Source organism: Eulemur rufifrons, chromosome 17 (genome assembly GCF_041146395.1).
Source record: "Eulemur rufifrons isolate Redbay chromosome 17, OSU_ERuf_1, whole genome shotgun sequence".
NCBI lineage: Eukaryota > Metazoa > Chordata > Mammalia > Primates > Lemuridae > Eulemur > Eulemur rufifrons.
In genome coordinates, this window is record NC_090999.1 from 71,253,219 (window position 1) to 71,277,035 (window position 23,817).

General features: G+C 32.5%; 1 protein-coding gene across 9 annotated transcripts in view; it reads left to right on the forward strand.

The window, feature by feature from the left end:
• The window catches only part of PPIP5K2 (diphosphoinositol pentakisphosphate kinase 2), a 70,131-nt gene that overhangs the window by 34,837 nt on the left and 11,477 nt on the right, over positions 1-23,817 (forward strand). For 2 of the 9 annotated variants that reach the window (XM_069492734.1, XM_069492735.1), the window contains exons 19-27: positions 4,746-4,873; positions 5,473-5,587; positions 9,211-9,318; positions 9,404-9,520; positions 15,434-15,601; positions 17,907-18,080; positions 19,353-19,425; positions 20,979-21,098; positions 22,314-22,376. In XM_069492734.1, the coding sequence (XP_069348835.1) occupies positions 4,746-4,873; positions 5,473-5,587; positions 9,211-9,318; positions 9,404-9,520; positions 15,434-15,601; positions 17,907-18,080; positions 19,353-19,425; positions 20,979-21,098; positions 22,314-22,376 (1,066 nt within the window). The remainder of the gene's footprint in view (positions 1-4,745; positions 4,874-5,472; positions 5,588-9,210; positions 9,319-9,403; positions 9,521-15,433; positions 15,602-17,906; positions 18,081-19,352; positions 19,426-20,978; positions 21,099-22,313; positions 22,377-23,817) is intronic. The other 7 variants (XM_069492738.1, XM_069492739.1, XM_069492741.1 and 4 more) reach the window with 5 other exon arrangements.

Sequence of the window (23,817 nt, forward strand, 5' to 3'; positions counted from 1 at the left end):
TTGTCTGATTGTTTACCATAATCATTTCTGTGCCATTGCATGGCTTATTACTCTCACCCCTCTATGTTTTCTATCATATATATGGTAAACATTTTAGAATTGGATGAAAAGTTGGTTTCTAAGAGTTGGGCCCAAAAGTGAGCATATACCCAAAGGAAAAAAGGTCATTCTGTAACAAAGACACACGTACCCGAATGTTTATAGCAGCACAATTCACAATAGCAAAGATGTGGAAACAACCCAAATGCCCATCAATACATGATTGGATTAGTAAGCTGTGTTATATGTATGCCATGGAATATTACTCAGCTATAAGGGATAATGAAGATACGACATCTCTATGGTTCTCCTGGAGAGAGTTGGAACCCATTATATTAAGTGAAGTATCCCAAGAATGGAAAAACAAGCATCACATATACTCACCAGAAAATTGGTTTCCCTGAACATCACCTAAATACACATCTGGGAACGACACCAATTGGATATCAGACTGAGGTGGGGGTTGGGGGAGGGGATGGGGGTATGCCTACACAATGAGTGCATTGCGCACCCTTTGGGGAATGGTAACCCTTAAAGGTGCTGACTCGGGAAGGGGGGGGTGGGGAAGGGAGGGATATATACCTACATGATGGTGCAACGCGCACTATCTGGGGAACAGACACACCTGGAGCTCTGACTTGGGGGGAAAGGCGGTACATGGGCAACATATGTAACCTGCAGTTCTGTATCCCCCATAACAATAAGATGAAAAAAAAAAAAAGAAAAGAAAAGAAAAGAAAACTCAAGTGTTAAAATGGGATTTTAGATGATAATTTCTAATTTCTCCTCTTTACACAGTGTATGTATTTCAGGTATATTCTTTAGTAGGTGAAGAAACTTCTCACTATGTCCTAGTAACTAAATATTTATAATGAATTTTTTAAAATATCATAATTAGAAGCACTAATGATTAGCATGGTTATAAAAGATTTGATCCATCATTTGTATCTCTTAAAGTAATTCTTCAAGTTCAGCAGTTCTCAATATTACAGTAATTCTCTTTGCTGAAATTAGGTTAGATTTTCACAATAGTCTGAGAATTTATTTGAAGAAAACTCTAAAATTATTTTTCTTGCATAAGTTACTTATTTTTGAAATGTTGGGACTCTTCAGACAAAATTATGCCCAAGGTTAAGCTTACAGGAACCAGTCCTATTTTTGGCAAATTCATAAATAAATTTTGGTAAATTCATAACTTTAAAAGCAAAAGTCTTTTTGTGTGCTTTCCTAGAGTCCTGAGATTATTTTATAAATTGAGTAGAGCACAACTTGGATTTACTTCCCTAACTTTTTGGTTTCACAGTCCTTCTTGTGGCAGAAACTTGAGATTTCTTCTTTTTTTTAGTGGGGTGTTGAATTCAGGTTAGCAAATATTATCTTGCTTTGTTACTTTAGCCCTCATAAATCCAAAAACTATGGACAAAATGTAGATACTTCCAATCACTGAAAAGATAACTAAAAATTATAAAGATTATACTATAATAATAATTTATAATGAAAATGTATGTAATGGAAAAAATAAAATTTGGCATTTGTAGTTCTCAAACAAAGAATATTTCAAGTTACAAAACTTGATGTCTCAAATAATGTAAAATTTTAACTTGTTTAGAATGAACTAATATAGATTAACGGGGTATCATTATCTGTGCAAGAAAAATGTATATACATTCTGAAATAATTCAAAGTGATGCTATGCCTTTAAAAATTGATTCTTATATCTATGCCTTGTAAATTAAGTAATTTCAATCATATCTAAATTTAAATGATAAAATATGATCTGTTACTTTTAGTTATTTTAACAGTAAAACTAATTTTAATTTTGATAGGTATTTATGGCATCATAGAATCAACATTTCATTTTTAACTAGACTGAATTTTCAGAAAATAAGACCTTGATTTAAAAAAGTTGTGGGTTTTTTTTTTGTTTGTTTGTTTTTTTGTCTTTTATTTTTTTTATTTATTTATTTTTTCCAGCTCATTATGGGGGTATAAACATTCAGGTTATATACATTGCCCATGCCTCCCCATCCCCCTGAGTATGAGCTTCAAGCGTGTCCATTCCCTAGACAGGGCACATTGCACTCATCATGTAGGTGTGCGCCCATCCCCTCCCCTATCCCCCAAAGTCAGAACTTCAAGCGTGTCCATTCCCCAGGCAGTGCGCATCGCACTCATCAAGTAGGTATACACCCATCCCTTCTACCCAGCTCCCACTTCTGTCCGATACCCAATTGGTGTTATTCACAAATGTGCACTCAGGGAAACCAGTTTGCTGGTGAGTACATGTGGTGCTTATTTTTCCATTCTTGGGATACTTCACTTAATAGAATGGGTTCCAACTCTCTCCAGGAGAACCAAAGGGATGCCATATCACCATTATTTCTAATAGCTGAGTAATATTCCATGGTATACATATACCACATTTTGCTAATCCATTCATGAATTGATGGGCATTTGGGTTGTTTCCACATCTTTGCGATTGTGAATTGTGCTGCTATAAACATTCGGGTGCAGGTGTCTTTTTTATGGAATGACTTTTGTTCTTCTGGGTAGATGCCCAATAATGGGATTGCTGGATCGAATGGTAGGTCTACTTGAATCTGTTTAAGGTATCTCCACATTGCTTTCCACAGGGGTTGCACTAGTTTACAGTCCCACCAGCAGTGTATGAGTGTTCCTGTCTCTCCGCATCCACCCCAACATGTATTGTTTTGGGACTGAAAAAGTTGTTTTAAGATAGTCATAGTGATATGGTGGTAGATAAGAACATTTAAAGACCACATTTGATATTAAAATTCTGTTAATTGAGATGACACATTTATTGAAGTTTGAAGATAATTTCTTTGGTTATCTGTAGATTATGAAATACTAAAGATTCTTTATAATAGCTTTGCTGTATAAAGTTCAATGACATTAAATTCACCATAGGAAGCCTTTAAATAGCTTCACCCGGTATTTATTTAATCAGTTCTATTTGTGGCAGTAATGTAACTACATATGGGAACTTGAGTATCTAAAAATTATTTGGTCCTAATTGATGGTGGCAGATGAGCCAATATGTCACTGTTTTGAAGAGAAAGGTTTCTTTATTACAGAAGTAATATATCTTTGTTGTAAAACTAGAAAATATAGATAATCTAAAAAAATCACTATAATGTTACCAGCTAAAGAAAAATGTCCATGTTTTAGAATATTCTTAAAGGCCACTTTCCTTAAATTCATGCACATTTACTTTTTCTCATAAATGCATATATATGACATGTATTGTTTACAAAAATGGAATCGGGAAAAGCATACTATTTTACAACCTGATTTTTTCCTTCATTTAGCATTAAGAACTTCTTTTCACATCAGTAAAGCTATATATACATTATTACTACTAACGGATGAGTGATGTGAATGTAAGAATAATTTATTTAACTAATTTCTCATATTTGGAAATCTGGATCCTTTTAATTTCTTTCACTTTCTTTACACATCTTTCCATGCTCTCAAGACTATTTCTGAAGCTCCAGAAATCATAACCGTTTTTGCCCAGACCAGAAGTGTATGCAAATGCCTGTTTCCTCACACCTTGCTAATAACAAATTTAAAAAACTTTTTTTACCTGATGCTATTTTAAAATTCCAACATTTTACTTTTGTTTGCATATACATCCACAATTGCATACATATCCCTTTTGCACCCACTTCACAGGTATCTACATTGGCAAGATTATTGAACCAACTTAGCTTCAGTTTAAGGTAAATGACCCAAATGAGTTCCATTTTTGCACATCTTTCATCTGTAATCAATGAAAGTGCTGATTTTCTTTATTAGGCAATTTTGAGATCTGTTGTCTACACTGGTGTTATCCCATGTGAATCTTTTTTGGGGAGTCTGATAGCAGGAAATAGCCTTTAAATTGAAATATCCCAGAATGAACTTGGAAAGAGAGGGTATATGTGTTTCTTCCCTCATCCCTATTCTCCTTCCCACTTTCTGCCCTCTTCCTTTCTCCCCTTCTTCCCTTTCATACACTCATGTCCTGGATCTTTTCTCACATAAGGTCATTTTCTAATCTACCACTTCAAACTGTAATATTCATTGCAATTACTTACAACTACTATGTTTTCTTAACAGTTCACATTGTATAATAATTCCTTATCAATCTAATTAATTCATAGTGATGATAGACATAATTAAATTTGATAATTTAATGGAATGTTTGCTTACCACTAGCTAAAACTTTTAAAATATTGGCTAAAGGCTTTTGAAGAATGTATTGGCCTTTTTAATCTTTGACATTTGGAGAGACAAAACTCTGATAATTTTAGTTTTTATTGCTTCTCATACTGTTTATTGCCTATTTGTTCTGTGCTTTAGTGTTTGTGGCCTTAATCCAATCCATCTTTCTTTTAGCGTTGTTTTTACATTTAAAACTTTATGTTTGAGTTGAATACCGTATATAAAGATTGCATTCATTCAGTCGTCCTCCTTCTTCAGAACTTTTTGAGTTCCACCACAAAATTCTTTCAATTATATGTAATAGTTTGGAAACAGTACATTTACAACTGTAAAAAAAAAATGCAAACTTGGAGTTGTCTGATGTTCAAAAAAGGCTTGATAAAATATTTGTCTCACTAGAATTTTTTAATTCAGGAGTGTATTTGTTAGCGATATTTGTCATTATACCCTTTTTCTAATATCATGTATTTTCTGCTCAGGAATATGGTATAACTAAAGCCGAAAAACTGGAGATTGCCAAAGGCTACTGTACTCCTCTAGTTAGAAAAATTCGCTCAGACCTTCAGAGGACACAAGATGATGACACTGTAAATAAACTCCATCCTGTGTAAGAAACTATACTGGCTATTTAAACCTCTGGGCATCTGTTTTTGCATGCTTCAAATCTAAATTACTTTTTGATGTTCCTTTAAAGGATTCAGGAGGGTATCATTGGCATACTGTGGAAATATGGTTACCTAGGTATTCCTATTAATTAATTTCTAGCCAGGGTTCTTTTTTGGCTTCAATTTAGAGAAAACTGAGGTGAATGGAGAATAGGGGATGTGTCTCATCATTCACGTGGCATCATCAATGTATATCCCATTCAGTAGCATTAATGTCTGTGAGCTTCCTTGGGACTATGACCTCTGTCATTGCTACTAGAGGAACTAAAATGACTTATTTACAGTGAACTTGACTAATATTAAGTTTCTTCTTTGACTACTCTTCAGAGGTCCTAGTTAGTTCCAGTTAGTTCCAGTTAGTTTCATATTAGAAGAATATCTACTAAGATATAACTCCTCAATAGTGGTTGGAAGAGTGATAGATTTACTTATGGTCTTTTAATTCTAGTAAGGTTAAATTCAATTTTACAAAATAATTTTAATACTTAATAAGTTTTTGATTTTATGGTTATGTTTTAATACTGTCTGTTAATAACTTTAGGTATTCCAGGGGTGTTCTGTCTCCTGAGCGTCATGTCCGTACTAGATTATATTTTACCAGTGAAAGTCATGTACATTCTTTACTATCTATTCTTCGTTATGGTGCCTTATGCAATGTAAGTAGAATGTTATTTCAATCTAACAAATATGTTTCCTTGAATTTGTAATCAAATCACTAACTCAGCTATTTTTACTGTAAAATTTTAGTAATTCATTAATTTTTACTATTTGTTATCATTTCTTAAAGGTCTGCTATATACTAAGCACTTGGCTAGATTTTGAGGATAAAGACATGTTCTCTTTCCTTCAGAGAAGATCCATTTAAGCAAACAATAACATGAGATATTTTAGGTGATGTTATAGACTGGTGGCAGTGGAATAAAGAAAAGCTGATGAATTTGAGTCATTTGGGAGTCAGAATTGACAGGACTCGTTTGGTTAGACAGTATGCCTCTTATCTCCTGTTACATTCGTAATGACATACCAAGACTTAGTGGCTTAAAACAACCACAATCATTTCATTTTTATCACTCACAGTTCAGAGGGTTGACATGGATCAACTAGGCATTTTCACTTAGGGTCTCTATTAGGTAGCAATCAGACAATAGCTGGGACTCAAATCATTTCAAAGGTTCCTCTCACATCTGGTGTTCCATGTTGGCTGTCAGCCAGGACCTCAGCTGCACTTAACAGCCAGAACACCTACGTGTAGCCTCTTCATTTGACCTGCATCCTCAAAATAATGCAGTTGGGTTGCAAGAGCGAGCTTCCTAAGTGAGCAAGGTGCAAGTACATGGCATTTTTATAACCTAACTTCAAAGTCATATAGCGTCACTTCTGTTGAGCTCTGTTGATTGAAGCAGTCACAGAGATCTATTCAGGTTCAAAGGGACGGGAAATAACCCACATCACTGTCACATTGTGAGAATAATATGTAGGATTGAATATATGTGGCAGCCAACTTTGGAAAATACAATCTGCCACAATAATGCCCATTGGCCACAATAATTCATATTCCCCCCACATGCAAACTCACTTCATTTCTCCCCCAGTGCCATCCCTTCCAGTTTTATCCTGTTACAGCATAAATTTGAAGTCTAGGATCTCATCTAAATCAGCCATGTCTAAACTAGCAAAAAGATAAGAATTTTCCTTTGTTTTTCTATGTATATAATAATATACACACCTGTGTACGTCTGTATACAAAGTGATCTTTAAAAGAAAATCAATTTTGTTTTCTTATGTACTTTTAATATAAAGGGCATTGAGATGTATAATGATGATATGATATGTCTCTTGTTTCTTAGTCTATCTTATTATTGGGTCTTGGTAATAATTACCAAAGTAACCCTAAGGCTATTCAGTGTTTTGTTTCAATCAAAATTTCAGATCCATGTGTTCTTTCTTGTTTTGGTTTCTTCTTTATCCCATTAAGGAATAGCAAAGTAACATTCTTGCATATAAACATAGATTCGTGGAGCTTTAATAAAAGATACAGTGAATGAAAAAAATGACCTTTAATTAGCAAAGCAAGAGCTTGTATATTCAGTAGTAATCATGATGCTGTTTTTGAGGAGAAGAGAAACATCTCTTACGTGATCCTCTTTTTGACCCTCTTACATGTAGATAGAAGGTAGAAAGAACATGAGGACTATAGGAACCAATAGAAAGCCTGTGGATGGAGCATAGTAATGAGTGATGGATAAAATGGCAACAGATACGGTTGAAGAGCCAGTGCCTTATAAGGGGATTGGGAACCATTGAAAGGTTTTAAGCAGGGAAGTGAGTGGCTTTGGTTGCCACGTGAACAATAGGTGAGAATGGGTATGGGGAAACTAGTTAGAAAACTATTACAGTGGTCTAAAGAAAGATGGTATCATTTGGACTAGTGTGGTAGCAGTGGAGCTAGAGCTTATTGGGCATATATTGAATTCAGGCTGCATTTCTAAAACAAAAATGAATAATTCCATTCTTTTAAAAATCTATGCTTCCAGGTGGGAAAAAAATTATAGGTATTTACTAAAGTGAAATTTAAAATCTATACCAAATGATGTCTTGTTTTCATTATTCCAACTCTTATTAACCTTTTAAGAATTGGAAGTAATATACTTAATACTTGTTCAGTGTATTCCCAATTGTAATTTTAGATTATTACAAATAAACTGGGCAAATCTACCTCTCTGTAACAGACTTTTTAAGGTTTGTTAAGGAAATAAGATTATAAAAAAGATTTCAGGGAATATGTGTAATGGGCCTTAATTTTAAAAAAGTGTTTTGAGGCTTCTTACATATTAATTATATTTTACAAGTTACTACTAAATATTATTTAATATTATCTGTTCATTAGAGCAGACCTAGCAAAATCTAACTGTACCACTGCATTGGATATTAGATCTTCTTAATAATGTAGTATCACAAAGTCTAATTGATCTATTCACCTAATCAAAATTTTCAGTATTTAAACTCATCATTTATAATAATTTATATTTAGTGGAACTCAATAATGCTAAGCTAATTTATGTCTTCCCCTATCAATTTTGAAAAACTACACATCTTTGCACATATCACCTCCCAAACATACACACACGCGTAAACATGCACTTTTTACTAGAGTATTGCTTAGTTTAGGAATATATGTCTAAAATAAAAGGAAATATATGTTGAATTTTTTAAAAAAATAAAGTATTCGGTCTTTAATTTATTTTTAAAACAAGGCACATTCTATATCCAAATCCAAAATATTGTATAATGTTACTGTATGCAAAAAGGTGCTGAGTGCTTTTATGTATTTGTAGTGTTTATTACATATATACAATGAAGGAAATTTATCTGTGTAGTATGTATGGTTTAAATAGCTCCTGTTGACTATTTACTATAGACTTGGTACTTTGAGTAGTTTTACCTTTTCAGGTAGAATATTCTACTTTGAATGCTTGTAGTACGTACTCTCTAAGCTTCCTTTCAGTTCTGATTCTCTATCATTACATGTATAAAGACCAATGATTCTCTAAATGAAGATGAAGGAATGGTGAAGTAGATGGTAAGATCAATAGAATTTATGTATGCCACCTCGTGCTGTGATATTTTGAATATCACCATAAATAGGCATGTATCTGATGGTGGGGAAAAAATAGCACTACTCTTATAATAGTCTGTGGTTATGAAGCATGATACTATATTAGATACTTTGGGACTTATAAGGTTAAAACCTGTCCCTTACCCTCAGAATTTAGTAATAGGTTTAATATTTCAAGAGAATGTTTATTTTTTACTTTGTATAAGCTGGGTTGTTTTTTTTTTTAAAGAAAGAAAAAGTTACTAGAGTTTCTAATAAAGGTGAATATCACTTATCCAAAATGCTTGGGACGAGAAGTGTTTCGGATTTTGTAATATTTGCATTATACTTACCAATGTAGCATCCCTAATCCAAAAATCTGATTAGGTGCTCAAAAAGTTTTGGATTTTGGAGCATTTTGGATTTTGGATTTTCTGATTAGGGATACTCAAACTTGTACTGCAGGTAAGAGTACTGGTAAATATTAATACTTTAATTAAACAAGCTTAGGTAACTTACTAAGACTTTTATAGGTAGTGGAATTATTTGAAAGATTGTACATATAAGTATTCACCTTATTTTTGTGATATCACTCAGGATTAAACAAGCTACCATAGTGACAATAAAGTGATTTTCAAGTAATGCAGTATGAGAAAATGCTTGCCCTATATACCTTTTGTTCAGGAATCAAAGGATGAACAGTGGAAACGAGCTATGGATTATTTAAACGTTGTCAATGAACTCAACTACATGACTCAGATTGTTATCATGCTTTATGAGGATCCTAACAAGGTAAACGGAGCTCTTGATTTGTGTGGTTCCAGAAATAAATAGCTGGAAGTTTCTCATTTTAAAAATTTTCTGTCATATTTTTTAGGATCTTTCCTCAGAAGAACGCTTTCATGTTGAATTACACTTTAGTCCAGGAGCCAAAGGCTGTGAAGAAGACAAAAATTTACCATCTGGTTATGGATATAGACCAGCTTCCAGAGAGGTAATGAAGATAGAGGTTTCAGTGCTTGCTTACTTTCATTCTAGATTTTTATGGGGTTTCTATAAGAGTTTTTATTATGTACTAAATAGTAATTCTTTCAACTACTAAGTAACAAACTGGCTTAAAATTTTTTATGATTTGGGTAGACAGCATTTTTATGCATATTAGCATACTTCTGAATTTTATCTTTTATTTAAGTTGTTTGGATTTTAAGCCCAGTGTTTAGAATGGATAACTATAGTTTTTGTTTTGTTTTTTTTGTTGTTGTTATTTTACTTGAGGACTGTTCCATGCTAAGCACTTGGCAAGAATTATTGCATTTTAATCCTTATAGTATTAAGGATTAAATTCTATCTTTGGAAGGTTTTATATAAGATCAGTGTTATTTCTCCCTAATGTTTTTTTTAAAATTCATTGTTTGGTAGTCATCATATATGGAGTTTTCTTTGTGAGAATATTTTAAATTATAGATTCAGTTTCTTTGATTTCTTTAATTGCTACCATCCAATTTTTCTCTTTTTATATCCATTTGGTAAGTCATGCTTTTCTTTTATCTAAATTTTCAAATTTAGGGAATACAGTTCATAATATCCTTTTATTATCTTTTTATTGTCTGTAAGATCTGTAATGTCCCTTTTTCTATAAAGGTAACTTTGTTGTGTGCTTTTTCTCATTTTTTTCTTGAGTATCAGCAAGGATTTATGATTTCTTAGTCTTTTCAAAGAACCAACAATTTCTCTTGTTGATTATCTGTATTATGCATGTCTTTTAATTTCATTAACCTCTCGTGTTATGTTTCTATTTCGTTACTTCTACTTTCCTTGGATTTATTTTGTTGACATATCTCTATCTTATTTTGGTGGCTACTGAGACCATGTATTTTCAAGTTTTATTTTTCTAATATTTGGAGCTATAAATTTTCCTCTAAGCATGGTTTCAGCTGCAGCACACAAGTATGTTTTATTCAGTTCAAAATACTTTATAATTTCCATGTGATTTTTCTTTGATTCTTGGGTTTAGAGATTCTTTAATTTCCAAACATATGGAAATTTTACATATAAGCTTTTATTATCAGATGCTTCTAGCTTAATTCCACTTTTGAGAGAGAATATACTTGGTATGATTTCTTTGCTTTGAAATATATTGGGAACTGCCTTATGGACCTGCGTATGGTTAATTTTTGATAAATGCCACATGTACACTTGAAAAGTATGTATTTTCTCTTGTCCTTTATTCAGGACAAGTGTTCAATACAAGTCAGGTCAAGTTTATTAATAGTATTGTTCAAATTTTCTGTATCCTTAAAAGATTTTTTGGTCTTCTTGCTCTGTCAATTATTTAGAATGATGCGTAAAAATATTTCACTGTGATTCAATTGTCTCTCCTTACAGTTTTGAGAACTTTTTATTCACATTTTTAAGCTATGCATACAAATTTGGAATTTTTATATTTTCCTTATATATTTTTCTCACTATGAAATGTCCCTATTTCTGCCTAGAAAATGCTGACCTCATAGTCCACTGTGGTATTATAGCTACACCAGCTTTGTTTTGGTTTAGCTTTTTGTTGATGTCTTTTTTTAAATTATTTTACACTTTTAACCTTTCTATAGTCTTATATTTATGATGTGTGACTTGTAAGCAGCATATATTTAGGTTTTGGGTTTTAATCTATATTTATAATAATCTTGGCCTTTGACTTGTCAAATTTAATCATTCAGTGTAATTACTGATGTATTTAATTGCACTACCTTATTATTTGTATTGTATTTTTCATCTCTTATGTGTTTCTTTTGCTCTCTTTTTAAATTCTTTTTCCTTCTTGAGGAGGCTTTCAGCATTATCTGATTCTTTCATTTTCAGCAGTTTTATTTTGATATGCCTGCTTAGGGTTGATGGTGTTTCCTATACATGTGATTTGACGTCTTTTGTTGTTTTTTGAAACATTTTCAGGCATTATCTCTTTAAATAATTACTGTATACCCATTCTCTCCTTTCTTTCTGAGATTTAAGTTACACATGTGTAAGGCTTACTTACCATGTATCTTAAACCCTTTGGCCATGTATTTTTTGTACTCTTCTCTATTTTTTATCATTTTTTTTCTCTCTAAGCTTCAGCACAGTATTTTCTTTGTACCTCTCTTCCAGTTCACTAATTCTGTCTTTAGTTATTTTTAATCTGCTGTTAAACCTTACTCATCAAGTTTTTAATTTTAGAACACAATAAGTAGGTTTTAGTTACTATGTTTTTCAGCTCTAGAATTCCTATTTGGTTCTTTTTATAATTTCTAGTTTTCTTAAGTGAAATTTTTAGTTTCATTTCTAATTATCTGAACATGTTAATTTCAGGTATTATAAAATTTGTAGCTGATGACATCACTATCTGGATCACCAGTGGGTCCATCTTGTTTCTTTCTCTTGATTTTTGATATTTTCTTATATTCCAGGCTATTATTGATGGAACATTGGACATTGAATATTAAAAACTGCAGAGATAATTTGAAGTTGTAGTTCATGTAGTAGTCTTCCAGCAGGATTTATTTACTTTTCCTTTTGATAGGAGCTAGCCTAGGGGATCTATAAGAGAAGTAGTAATCCTAGATCATCTTGATTCAGTTAGTGATTATGGTGATTCAAAATGGGTTTTTAGTCACTGGAAAAGCTAATCTATTTCTAATTTATTCTTATTCCTAGGATATGGCCAGGAAGCGCTGGTATATGTTAGTAAAAAAAACTTGTGCTATATAGTAGGATTTTTTCTTCTTAGCTGATGTTGAGCTTCAGTTTGTATGTGTATATTTCTAATGATATTTTGATTTGTCTTCCTGGTAGGTTAATCCTTTTCTCATTGTGAAGAGTATCCTCTTATTTTTAATCATGTTTCTTCCCTGTAAGTGTTATTAGCCTTTCATAGGTTCTTCATCTGAACCACACAATATAGAATAGTTTGAATATAGAATTCTCAGTTGTCCCAAGGGTGATACCTAATACCATTCTGTATGTGTAGGAGAGAAGTTAATTCATTACATCTAGTGGCTGGTAATGTATTAGTACTTCTTTTGTAGAATCTGTTATTGATATATTTGGGATTTATTATATCATCTTAAACCATTCTACTATTTGTTCTCTGTTTGTCCTACCTGTTTTATTTTCTTTTTTTCTCACTTCTTGCTGCCTTTTGTGTTAAGTATTTTTCCCCTTCAATAGGATACCTGATAATTTTACATTCTATTATTTTACTCTTGTTTGAATGGTTGGTTAGCCTAGGGCTAATGACATGAATTCCTGACTTGTTAAATTCTAATATAAATTAACACTGATACTAACTAGACAATGTAAGCATCTTAAAACATCTTAATGATTTTTTTACTCTCTATTCCACCTATTATTATTGTCATGTATTTTAAGTGTATATATGTTAGAAAATATATTTTAAATCCCACAGGTCATTATTCATTTAGACTTGGAATATTTGAATATTTTAGAATATTGTATTAAAATAGTGGCCTATTAGAATGTATGTGCATATTTTCTTAAGGAAATAATTATATGTGTTAGAGCATGTCTTACAAGTCAATTTAAATCTACCTACATATTTTCCATTACCATTGTTTCTTATTCCTTCCTGCAATAAATAATTCTTTCATCATTTTCTTTTTTTATTTCTTTAATTCACTGAAACTAACTTTTTTGCATGTGGTATGTGTGATGTGCATGCAGTCCAGTTTTGTTTTTTTCCCTTTATAGATAACTAGTCCCAGAACCATATATTCAACTGTTCATCCTTTCCCTACTGCCTGCAGTCTACTTCTGGTATTGCAGACATATATTGTGGGTTGGTTTCTAAACTGTTAGTATTGCTCTGTTGCTCTCTTTGTGTCTTTCCTCCAGCTTTGTTTTTCTTCAAGATTACATTGAATATTTCAGGTTCTTTGCATTTTTGTATACATCTTATGATCATCTTACAATGTTCTGAAAAGAACTTTTTGGAATTTTGATTGGGATTACCTTAATTCTGCAGATCAATTTTGTGAACAATGACACTTTTGCAATATTGGGTTTTCTAGTTTAAGGACTTGATATATTTCTGAATTTATTTAGCTATACTTTATATTTTTTGATTAAAATTATGATTTTTTAAAATTAAGTCTTATAGCTTCTTTTTTTTTTTTTGAGACAGAGTCTTGCTTTGTTGGCTGGACTAGAGTGAGTGCCGTGGCGTCAGCCTAACTCACAGCAATCTCAAACTCCTGGGCTTAAGCGATCCTACTGCCTCAGCCTCCCGAGTAGCTGGGACTACAGGCATGCACCACCATGCCCGGCTAATTTTTTTTTTTCTATATATATTTTAGTTGGCCAGATAATTTCTTTCTATTTTTTAGTAGAGACGGGGTCTCACTCGTGCTCAGGCTGGTCTCGAACTCCTGACCTCGAGTGATCCACCCGCCTCGGCCTCCCAGAGTGCTAGGATTACAGGTGTGAGCCACTGCCTTATAGCTTCTTTGTCAGATTATTTCCTAGGTTTTTTTTATAGTTTTTGATGCTATCATAAATGGTTTACTTAAGTTACCATTTCTGTTTGTTACCATCATATTGAATTTTAATTTTTTTTTTTTTTTGAGACAGGGTCTAACTCTGTTATCTGGGCCTAGAGTGTGGTGGCCTCATCATAGCTCACTGCAAGCTCAGTTTTCCTGAGCTCAAGTGATCCTCCTGCCTCAGCCTTCCGATTGGCTGGGACTACAGGTGCATGCCACTGTGCCTGGCTAATTTTTCTATTTTTGGTAGAGACAGGGTCTTGCTCTTGCTCAGGTTGGTCTCGACCTCCTGGCCTCAAGTGATCCTCCTGCCATGGCCTCCCAAAGTGCTAGGATTGCAGACATGAGCTTCTGCACCTGGCCTTAACTCATTTTTGTGTAAAGATTTTATGTAATAACTAGCAAACTTGCTATATACTGTTATTCTAATAATTTACTCACAGAGTCATTTGGATTTTCTATGTATATGATCATATCCATTAATGATGACAGATGTCTAGTAAAATGAATAAATTTAGTGATAGTGGACACTCTTAATGTTTTATTAATAATTATGATGATTGTTTCAAGTTTTAGATATCCCTTACCTGGTCAAAGGACTTCTTTTTTATTCTCTGTAGCCCTTAGTTTGATGAGGGTTTTTATATACTCAGCTTGGCTTCTTTTGGTTAATATTATATTTATAAGATTCATCAATGTAGTTGCATTTAGTTTTAGTTTGTCCATTTTTATTGCTTTAAAATATGTTTTACTGTATGACTATGGCCCAATTTATCTATTCTATTACAGATGGAAATTTTTTAACTTGTCTGTGTGAGAGTCTCCCAGTCTGGGACTGTATTGTATTCATCTGTGTCCTAGTACAGTTCCTGGCACATGGTACATACTCAGTAAATATTTAGTGGGTTGTCGAATGATTGTTATTTTTTATGCAATCATCACACTTATTGGAAATATTTGGAATAGATTTAAATATTCTAAAATTTATAAATTCAAATTTTGTTTTAGTTCATGCTCATGTTGATGACGTTCCTGTATAACAAAACTGACCTCTTTCTAACTGCCATTTATTATTATCTACTTGGGCATTTGATGAAATTTAACTAAACACTCTGTTTTATTTGGTTTTTAATTGTCATTTTACTGTTTAATTTCTCCATAGAATGTATGTATTTTATGAAATCAGAGACTTATTTCTCTCACAGTATTCACATAATACTAGGCTGTTATAAGTGTTCAATTAATATTAATTCATTTGAGTAAACAAACTTTTATGTGTACTTCAAGTGACTATACCAGTGGTGGTTTGAATTTGTTCATCAGGAGAGATGTTTTTAATCTAAATTTTAAAAGTGTGTTGTATTCTTTGCCCACAGAATGAAGGCAGGAGATCTTCTAAAACTGATAGTGATGACGAACCACGTACTTCTAAAAAAGATGAGGTTGATCGAGCTGTAATATTGTTTAAACCAATGGTATCAGAGCCAATTCATATACACAGGAAGTCTCCACTTCCAAGATCTAGGAAGATTGCTACAAATGAAGTAAGTCTGTATGTCAGAGCATGTTTTTCATAAAGCAAACTAACTATATTTTAATAAAACAGAAAAGAAAATACAGCTTTAATTATGGAACTTGGGAACCTAACAAACTTTTGTCAATTTTGTCCATTTTTCAAATAAATTTCCAAAAATATAGAGGCAGTTAGGAAATTATAAGGCCTTTCTAAGAATTTTATGAGCTGATTTTTTTTTTTTTTTTTGGTTTTGCTACTTCAGGTTATTCTTCAGTGAAAAACTTTTTAAAAAGTCTGATATAATGGATCAGGAATAATTTTTGGTTAAAAATGGAGAGGGATTGCCAGAGATGCTTTAGCAATAACTGATTCCAATGACATTATTGATTAAGAAGTGAAGTTCTAAATTGTTAGCTTGTTTGCAAAGTCTGTATAGGAAGTTGAAAATTTGATGATATAATTGAAAAATGTACTACCTTTGTATCAAGATCTGTAAGTAAATAGGTTAGACTAATTCTTATGCTTGGTAATAGAATAATATTTAAATAACTACTAAAATAACATTTAAAAGGACAGTTGAGCAATTAGAATGAAGCTTAAGTAAAGCTTTAACATCTGTATACATTTTTATACTTTTTAAATAACTTTTATTTTCCGTCATCTTTACATTCTATATGATGAGTCTTCTAGCACTGATTGAGGTCAGTGCTTATAAATATTTTCTAAATGCTCTGGTAAAAATATAAAGCAAGAAATTAAGATAGAATAGTCAACTTTTAAGTTAGAAAAAGGTTTTTTTGCTTAAATAAACAAAGTCTAAAGAATGAGGTATAGTATTATCTAGCAGTTGATGGGTGAAAATATAAATAACAACAACAAAAGGAATTATGCTGCTTTCTACAGCCCCAAATTATACAAACATAAGTGTTTTATGATTCTCAAATTTCAAATATACATATGTTAGAGTATGGCAATTTTGTATAGAAAAACATCTGTCAATAAAGTAGATTTTTTTAACTTTATAATGGAAATTATATTCTAGTTAAGGTTTTCCTGAATGTGATATTTTAAATTATAAAAGGTGGTTAAAAGAAAAAGAGGGTGGTTAACAATTATAGAATTTAGGATTATTTGTTCTATTATAGTTTAATTGAAAAATGAGAAATCTGAAGTTATGTTCAGGTATCCTTAACTTCACAAAGTCAGAAAATAACCTATATTAATATAACTTAAACTACTATTTGTGTGAGGGCAGTGATTTTGATGTGTTATGGAATAAGTAGTCAGTCTGCAGTTAATCAAAGTGTTCAGAATTTCACCATTAAACTCTCTTCTCTGCCTTCCAAAAAGCCTATATAAATAACACCGATATAAAAAAATGCATTGTTATCTCCATTTTGGAACTCACCTATATTTGTAAAATCTTCAACAAAATCACTGCCCTTGTTTAACTTTTAAAACACAGAACACATTTACAAACCTTTTTCTCATAAATACTTAAACAGTTGATTTCAAGAAATTATTTCTATGCCATGCTAAACTTTTACTTTCATAAGGTAAATTATTCAAGTAAAACCTTGAAGACATTTTCCAGCGTCCTTCATCTCCATGGATATCAGAAGTTTGTACTTCCAAAAGACACACAGAGAAAAAGACTATTCTCTTCATTTTGTGCAAGTAGATTTTACTCTGTCCTCACTGTCTGAAACCTGAACATGCAAACATAAAATGAGAATGTTTGCTGCATGTTTTGCCTACTGAACTCTGTAAATAATCTCTGGAGGGGGTAAACCAATAGATAGCTTGAAAGTGTAAACAAATACAATTTGAGACCATCTTAGGATCTCAGAATTTTTTTTTTTTTAATGTCTGACAGATTTTCTTTTCTAAGTTATATACTTTGAAATCTCTTTAACCCTTTGCACAATTCTTCGGTGCTTTGGGTTGAAAAGTTCATCCAAAATAGCACTAAATAATCTCTAAAATTAAGCAGAATACTTTCATGTTTAAAAAATTGCTAAAAAAGAAATTTAATATCTTCCAGTTTGAAGAGGGAAGGGACAACTATTAAGCAGTATAAATATTTATGTGTTTTAAGGTAATAAGATAATAATTCTTATCACATGCAGTTAGATTTATAAGTCATTCCTGTCAAATTCTCAAATATTGAAATATTTGGCTCCCAAATTGTTGTTTAATTGTTTTTTAAAAATTGATAAGGAAATACGAACAAACTGTATTTTTTTTTCTTTCTGGTCATTTGGCTCTGTTGTATCTAACTTTGCATGCTCTGCTTTTTTTTTTTTTTTTTTTGCCCCCTTTCTCACTTCCAGGAAGAGAGCCCCCTGAGTGTGTCTAGCCCAGAGGGTACTGGTACCTGGCTGCATTATACCAGTGGTGTGGGTACTGGGCGTCGAAGACGCAGATCAGGGGAACAAATCACTTCTTCCCCTGTCTCCCCCAAATCATTGGCTTTCACATCCAGTATTTTTGGCTCATGGCAACAGGTTTTTAAACTTTACTTCATTAAACATTTTTCCTCCCTGCATTCAGAGCAACAAACAGCTGTCTTTGAGGACATCTAATCCCTTACATTTCACATCAGAGTAAATCCTTCTGTTTTTTAATTTTGAGTTCATTTAAAAATACTTATGATATCTGACAATATTTGAGGGAAAGAAACCACTTACATTGCATGTGTTTAGCATTTTTACTGAGAAGGTTTTAAATATCCAGGATTTAAAAAATAATTAATAAATTTTCTTCTCCTGGAAATTTAGCTTGTTAATAAAATTGTTGGAAAGAAATCTTTCTTTGACTTAATTGTCCTTTAAAACTTTCAGAAACAAAATTATGTAATTTGATGGTAAGAATATTTAGTAACTTTTCCCCCACAATTGAAAAATTAGATTCCATTTGGAATTTGCTGAGAATATAAACATTTTTTAAAATATCAAAATTTATGTGGCCCAGTGTTAACAGGATACATCTCATATTGATGGTTCTCTCCCTCATTATTCTATTATTATCATTATCTGGAAGTATCTAATTTAAGGGATACATACAGTATGATTTTCTTTGAGCTGTATATTTTAAAGTTCTCTTTAAGATAAGAGGGGGAAAGTGAATATGTGCCCATCAACAGTATGGATCAAAATAAAATGACTTCAGAAGGACTTTCTGTGATGACATTTGGAAACTTAAAATACTATGGTTTTTATTACAATGGAAGGTCTGCTGTCACACATGACTCTTCTGATAATTTCAGCAATTTCCTTTTGGAAATGTAATGCATTTTGATTATAGGAAAAGGGATTATGGTATCCATTAAGGCTGTGAATATTTAAAGATTACTCTGATAAAGCCCATGCATGGATCAGTAATTGTGTGGTGACCTCAACAGTCTCTGTCTGTCTTTTCTTTTGTTTGTGGTTGTTTTTTCCCCCCTTCAAATACAGGAGCTGTTTAAGAGTGGGCATTTGGCTTCTTTTAAGAGTGAAATTATATCAATCTATTAATCGTTTCTTTTCGTCTGTCTTGTTTCATACATGATGTTTCATTCTGAATGCCTGCTTCGCACCACTTCATTGCAAGGACCTCATATGAAATGGCCTCCCTTCAGAAGGGGATCTTGCATGATCTTTCATGTTTATGTGTTTCTACTAATATTTATCATACAGCTTATTAACCTTTGTCTGTCTGGAACAGGCTGCATATGAAGTATGGACATTGAATTTATTTTACTGTTTTACTTCATTTATTTTGTTTTCCTTATGCAGGTTGTATCTGAAAATGCTAATTACCTGCGAACACCAAGAACTCTTGTGGAACAGAAGCAGAATCCTACTGTAGGTATGTGGTGTAAAGGAAATTATATTCTATATATTTCTTAAATTCATTATTGTGCACACATGTAAAACTCTTAAGTGGTGAAAGCATGACCAAATGCTATGCTTTAGTTTTTATTTAATGTGTACTAGTTGAGAAATGTTGAGTTGTACAACTCCAAATTAAGTTTTGATAAATGAATAAGAAATAACATTTAATTTTGTTATGTAACCCTTTTGAATGCCCATAGTGGTAACCACTTAGTCCACTTGCCAATGCTGGTTTTTAATCTTTTACTCTGTAAGTTAATTTATGAAGGAAACTTTATTTTCCCACTTGATAAAGATGAAAAGATGCTATTGTGTGCAAAAAAGAACTTTCTATTTTTCTGATTAAAAAGATTTTTGAAGTGGGGAGTATTCAAACCCTGTATGAGTATATTAATTTTCCTTTTGAGCAACTCTTGAAGAAAACCAAAGCAAAACTAATGCACAGTGGCAGTCTTATTTTTTATTGACCTATAGATAGTATAATTGATTTTTTGCTAATACTAAAAGCAACATTGGAAAAAACCTTTCTAAACTCACTTGGTTTTAAGCTCATGGTTGATAAACTATATGAGGTAATGGCATATTATTTTTTGTAAATAGTTCTTAATAGATTTAATAAAACTATAAATAGATTTCATAACTATATATGCACTGTGATCTCTATACTAGGTATATGAACTGTGTTGATCCCTACATACTTGATCTTTCTTTAGTTAATTACATATAGCTTGTAATGATAGCTTTTAATATTCCCACAGTATCTTTATAGAAATTTATATATTATCCCTTCTTATTGATGTATCATAGTTATTTGATAGAAATTTATTTAATCCTTCCCTAGTGGTGAAAGTTTTGCTTGAATGTAAAGACTTTTGCTACAAATTAAGCATCAATTTATACTGTCTGTTTTATTTGCTCATAATGTGTTTCATTGGGGGTCTTATTAATTAAGATCTTGAGTCATTTGTTAAGTATTAGAAATTTAAAGTGAATGACCAGAAAGGACTTGGTCTTCTCACAAATAAGTTTTGTTGTAGTTTATTTCATAAGAAAGATTAGTAATTCTTAATTCAAGGGTATCAGGAAAAATTTGTCATTTATAGACATCCATTAAAAATATTCATTTAATATGACTGAATTTGTGCTAGGAGAGGCTTTTTATATGGCCTGCTCTTGCAAAGGGATTGACAGAGTCCCTTATTGTCCTAAATTAATTTTTACAGTAGCGTTTTTAATACTTAGGATGTATTCATCTAATTATTGTATAGACATATAATTTTTCCTGAACGATAACACTTTGCCGAGTGTTAAATTACCCCATTTGTACATATGATAAATGGTAGTGATTAGAAGTATTGTATTAAAATTGACATCACCAGGACATTACAAGCATATTGTGAGCCTGTGCAAGGCACTTTCAAAGGCTGCCTTATGTGTGGTAAGAGCCATTTAATTGCATGCTGCATGAATTCCCCATGTGAATGGAAGAACACCCGTTGTGTATGTATTTTCTCTAACTCCCATCAGGGTCTCACTGTGCGGGCCTGTTTAGCACCTCAGTGCTCGGGGGTTCTTCAAGCGCACCTAACCTACAGGATTATGCTCGTACTCATCGTAAAAAGCTGACCTCTTCTGGCTGCATAGATGGTATGTGCACCCATGCACACACAGATTCATATCTACACCCATGCACACACCCATGAGCATTTCTCAAAGGCAAGTCTAAGACCACTGACCGATTCAAGTGGAATCCTAGCATCCTTTGCCTAAATGACTACCAGTGCTCTCTGTTATCTACAACTTGGGATCCATGTTTCATCAGACAGTTGATTGTAGTTAGACCTACAGTACTTGTACAATAAGTAGTTTGTTGAAATGGAAAATTTAGAACTATATCCTATGTATTCTTCTTTTAAATAATTGATAGTCCATAAATTTTTCTTTGATCTTTTAAACTTTTGTTCATTGTTAATAACCCTTTTTTAAGTTATTGATATTGAGTTAATTAAAATAAAGTGAATGGAATGTTTATACATAGAGGAAAATATATTGGCAATATTTTTATAAAAATATAGGATGAGTATATTTTAGGATCCCTAGCTGAAGGAGATCCTCTTAATGGTAATATACCTTAAGTTTTAATATTCAGAATGCTTTGTGGAGTTTCATGGAAGCTTGTCCGTTTTGTTAAGAAGAGTGCTTTTAGCTCTTTCATGATCAGTTTTATTTAAAACTTTTCTTGGCCAGGCACGGTGGCTCACTCCTGTAATCCTAGCACTCTGGGAGGCTGAGGAGGGTGGATCGTCTGAGCTCAGGAGTTCGAGACCAGCCTCAGCAAGAGCGAGACCCCATCTCTACTAAAAAAAAATAGAAATTAGCTGGACAACTGAAACTATAGAGAGAAAAAATTAGCCGGGCATGGTGGTGTATGCCTATAGTCCCAGCTACTCGGGAGGCTGAGGCAGTAGGATTGCTTGAGCCCAGGAGTTTTGAGGTTGCTGTGAGCTAGGCTGACACCACAGCACTCTAGCCCAGGCAACAGAGTGAGACTCTGTCTCAAAAACAATAAATAAATAAAACTTTTCTCATGTACCAACAAATTTACTTTAGTCAGTAAAACATGGATTTACCAGAATTGCCAGTTCATCCTGCTTTTCTTTCTTATATATTTCCTTCAACACTTTGCCTCAGTCATCAAGCTAGTTTATTTCTTTTAACCAGTATTTGGCTTATTACCTTCTCTCATTGTCCCTTCTGCATGTTACCTTTCTAACCTCCTCATATATTTGTTTTTCTCCCTTTTTTTAAGTGTTCTTTTGGTAGCTGTTACGAATTTCAGGTACCTGTTTTTCTCTTTCTCAGACGCCACACGCGGTTCTGCTGTTAAAAGGTTTTCTATCTCATTTGCTCGACACCCAACCAATGGTACGTTTTGCTTTTATTTTAAAAGATACTCCCCTGCTTTACTCCTTTTTTATTTTTCTTTTATTTCAAAATGTGGGGTATACAGTATCTTTCATTTCTCCGTCCTTAATGTCAATCGGCATACAATTCCAACTTGTTATTCACCCAAATTATTGATACTGTCTAGCTCCCTTTTCACCTGTTATTCAGACAATAATTTAACATTATTTTTCAAACTTTTAAATGGCCACAATGATGATGAGTTCACTACTAAATTAACACTTGAAAATTTTTTTATAATTTCTCAAGTGATCAGTCCACACAATTTTTTAAAAGACAATTAATAATCTTTATACTTAATTTTTAATCATTTTGTTTTTTTCTTCCTAATTCCTTTTCTGATCACATGGTTGTTTTATTGAGCTACTTAAAAAAATACAGAGTCACCCATGTCAAATAGCCAAATGAGGTATGTCTTTGAAAAGTTCTTGGGAACCAGGTGATGCAGATTTCACTATGTAAACATCATGTATCACTGGCTCTTTGGCTAAAGCAAAACCCGTCTTGGTCTGGAGCACTCTGAAAACTTTGTCCAGCATTCACTTTGTTCTCGTGTGGCAATATGGTTTGCTGTTATCAAGCAACCAGTTCCTTTTGGTACCACTGCTTTTTCTTAAAATTTGGAGGACTCCTTGATAGGAAGAAGACTAGGTTAAAATCTAGAAACCCAATTCAGTTAAATTCAAATTTTGAGGCTGAATAGGAAAGTGTTTTATGATCATTATTTATAAACATAATTGTTGTAGTGTTACAACTTGTTACTTAGAGTTTGATCTTTTGGGGAAAAAGGGAATATTTACTGATCATTTTTAAATAATTCAGGTTCACAGGATTTAAAAGAAAACTTATAGGTTTTTGCTTTTATTTGGAATGAAGGTACTTTTATCCCGGAACTTTTTTTCTTTTTCTTTTTAACTATAAATAAGTCTTTCAAAAATCTCAAGTCAGTTCTTACAAAAACTTTTATGAAGCTAGTAAGAATTCAGCATAAATTTATGGTCATTTTCTCCCGTCTGGATCCTTTACCAACACATCTAAATAACAGTGCACTAACACCTGAAGGTGGAGTAAGAAGATCTCATCCTCAGCAAGTGAAAATTTAGCCTTAAAGCTTAATGTGCTTTCCCTCCCTTGTAGCTGTTTAAGTGATACTTTTTGAAGAAAAAGATCTTTATTTGATACAGCTGCAGCTTCTAAAGAAACCACATGCCTAAGAACCTCTTAGAAGAAAAACAGAAGTCACAAGAAAAACAGAAGTCACAAAAATTCTAAGAAGAGACATTGCAGGTTTAAGATTGTAGTTTTTGTACTGAATGCTTATGTGTTTAAAGCCAGTATTTGAAATTTTATCTAGGAGAAATCCGTTTAACTGGAGATTTTTAAAAAATGAAAAATACTTTTG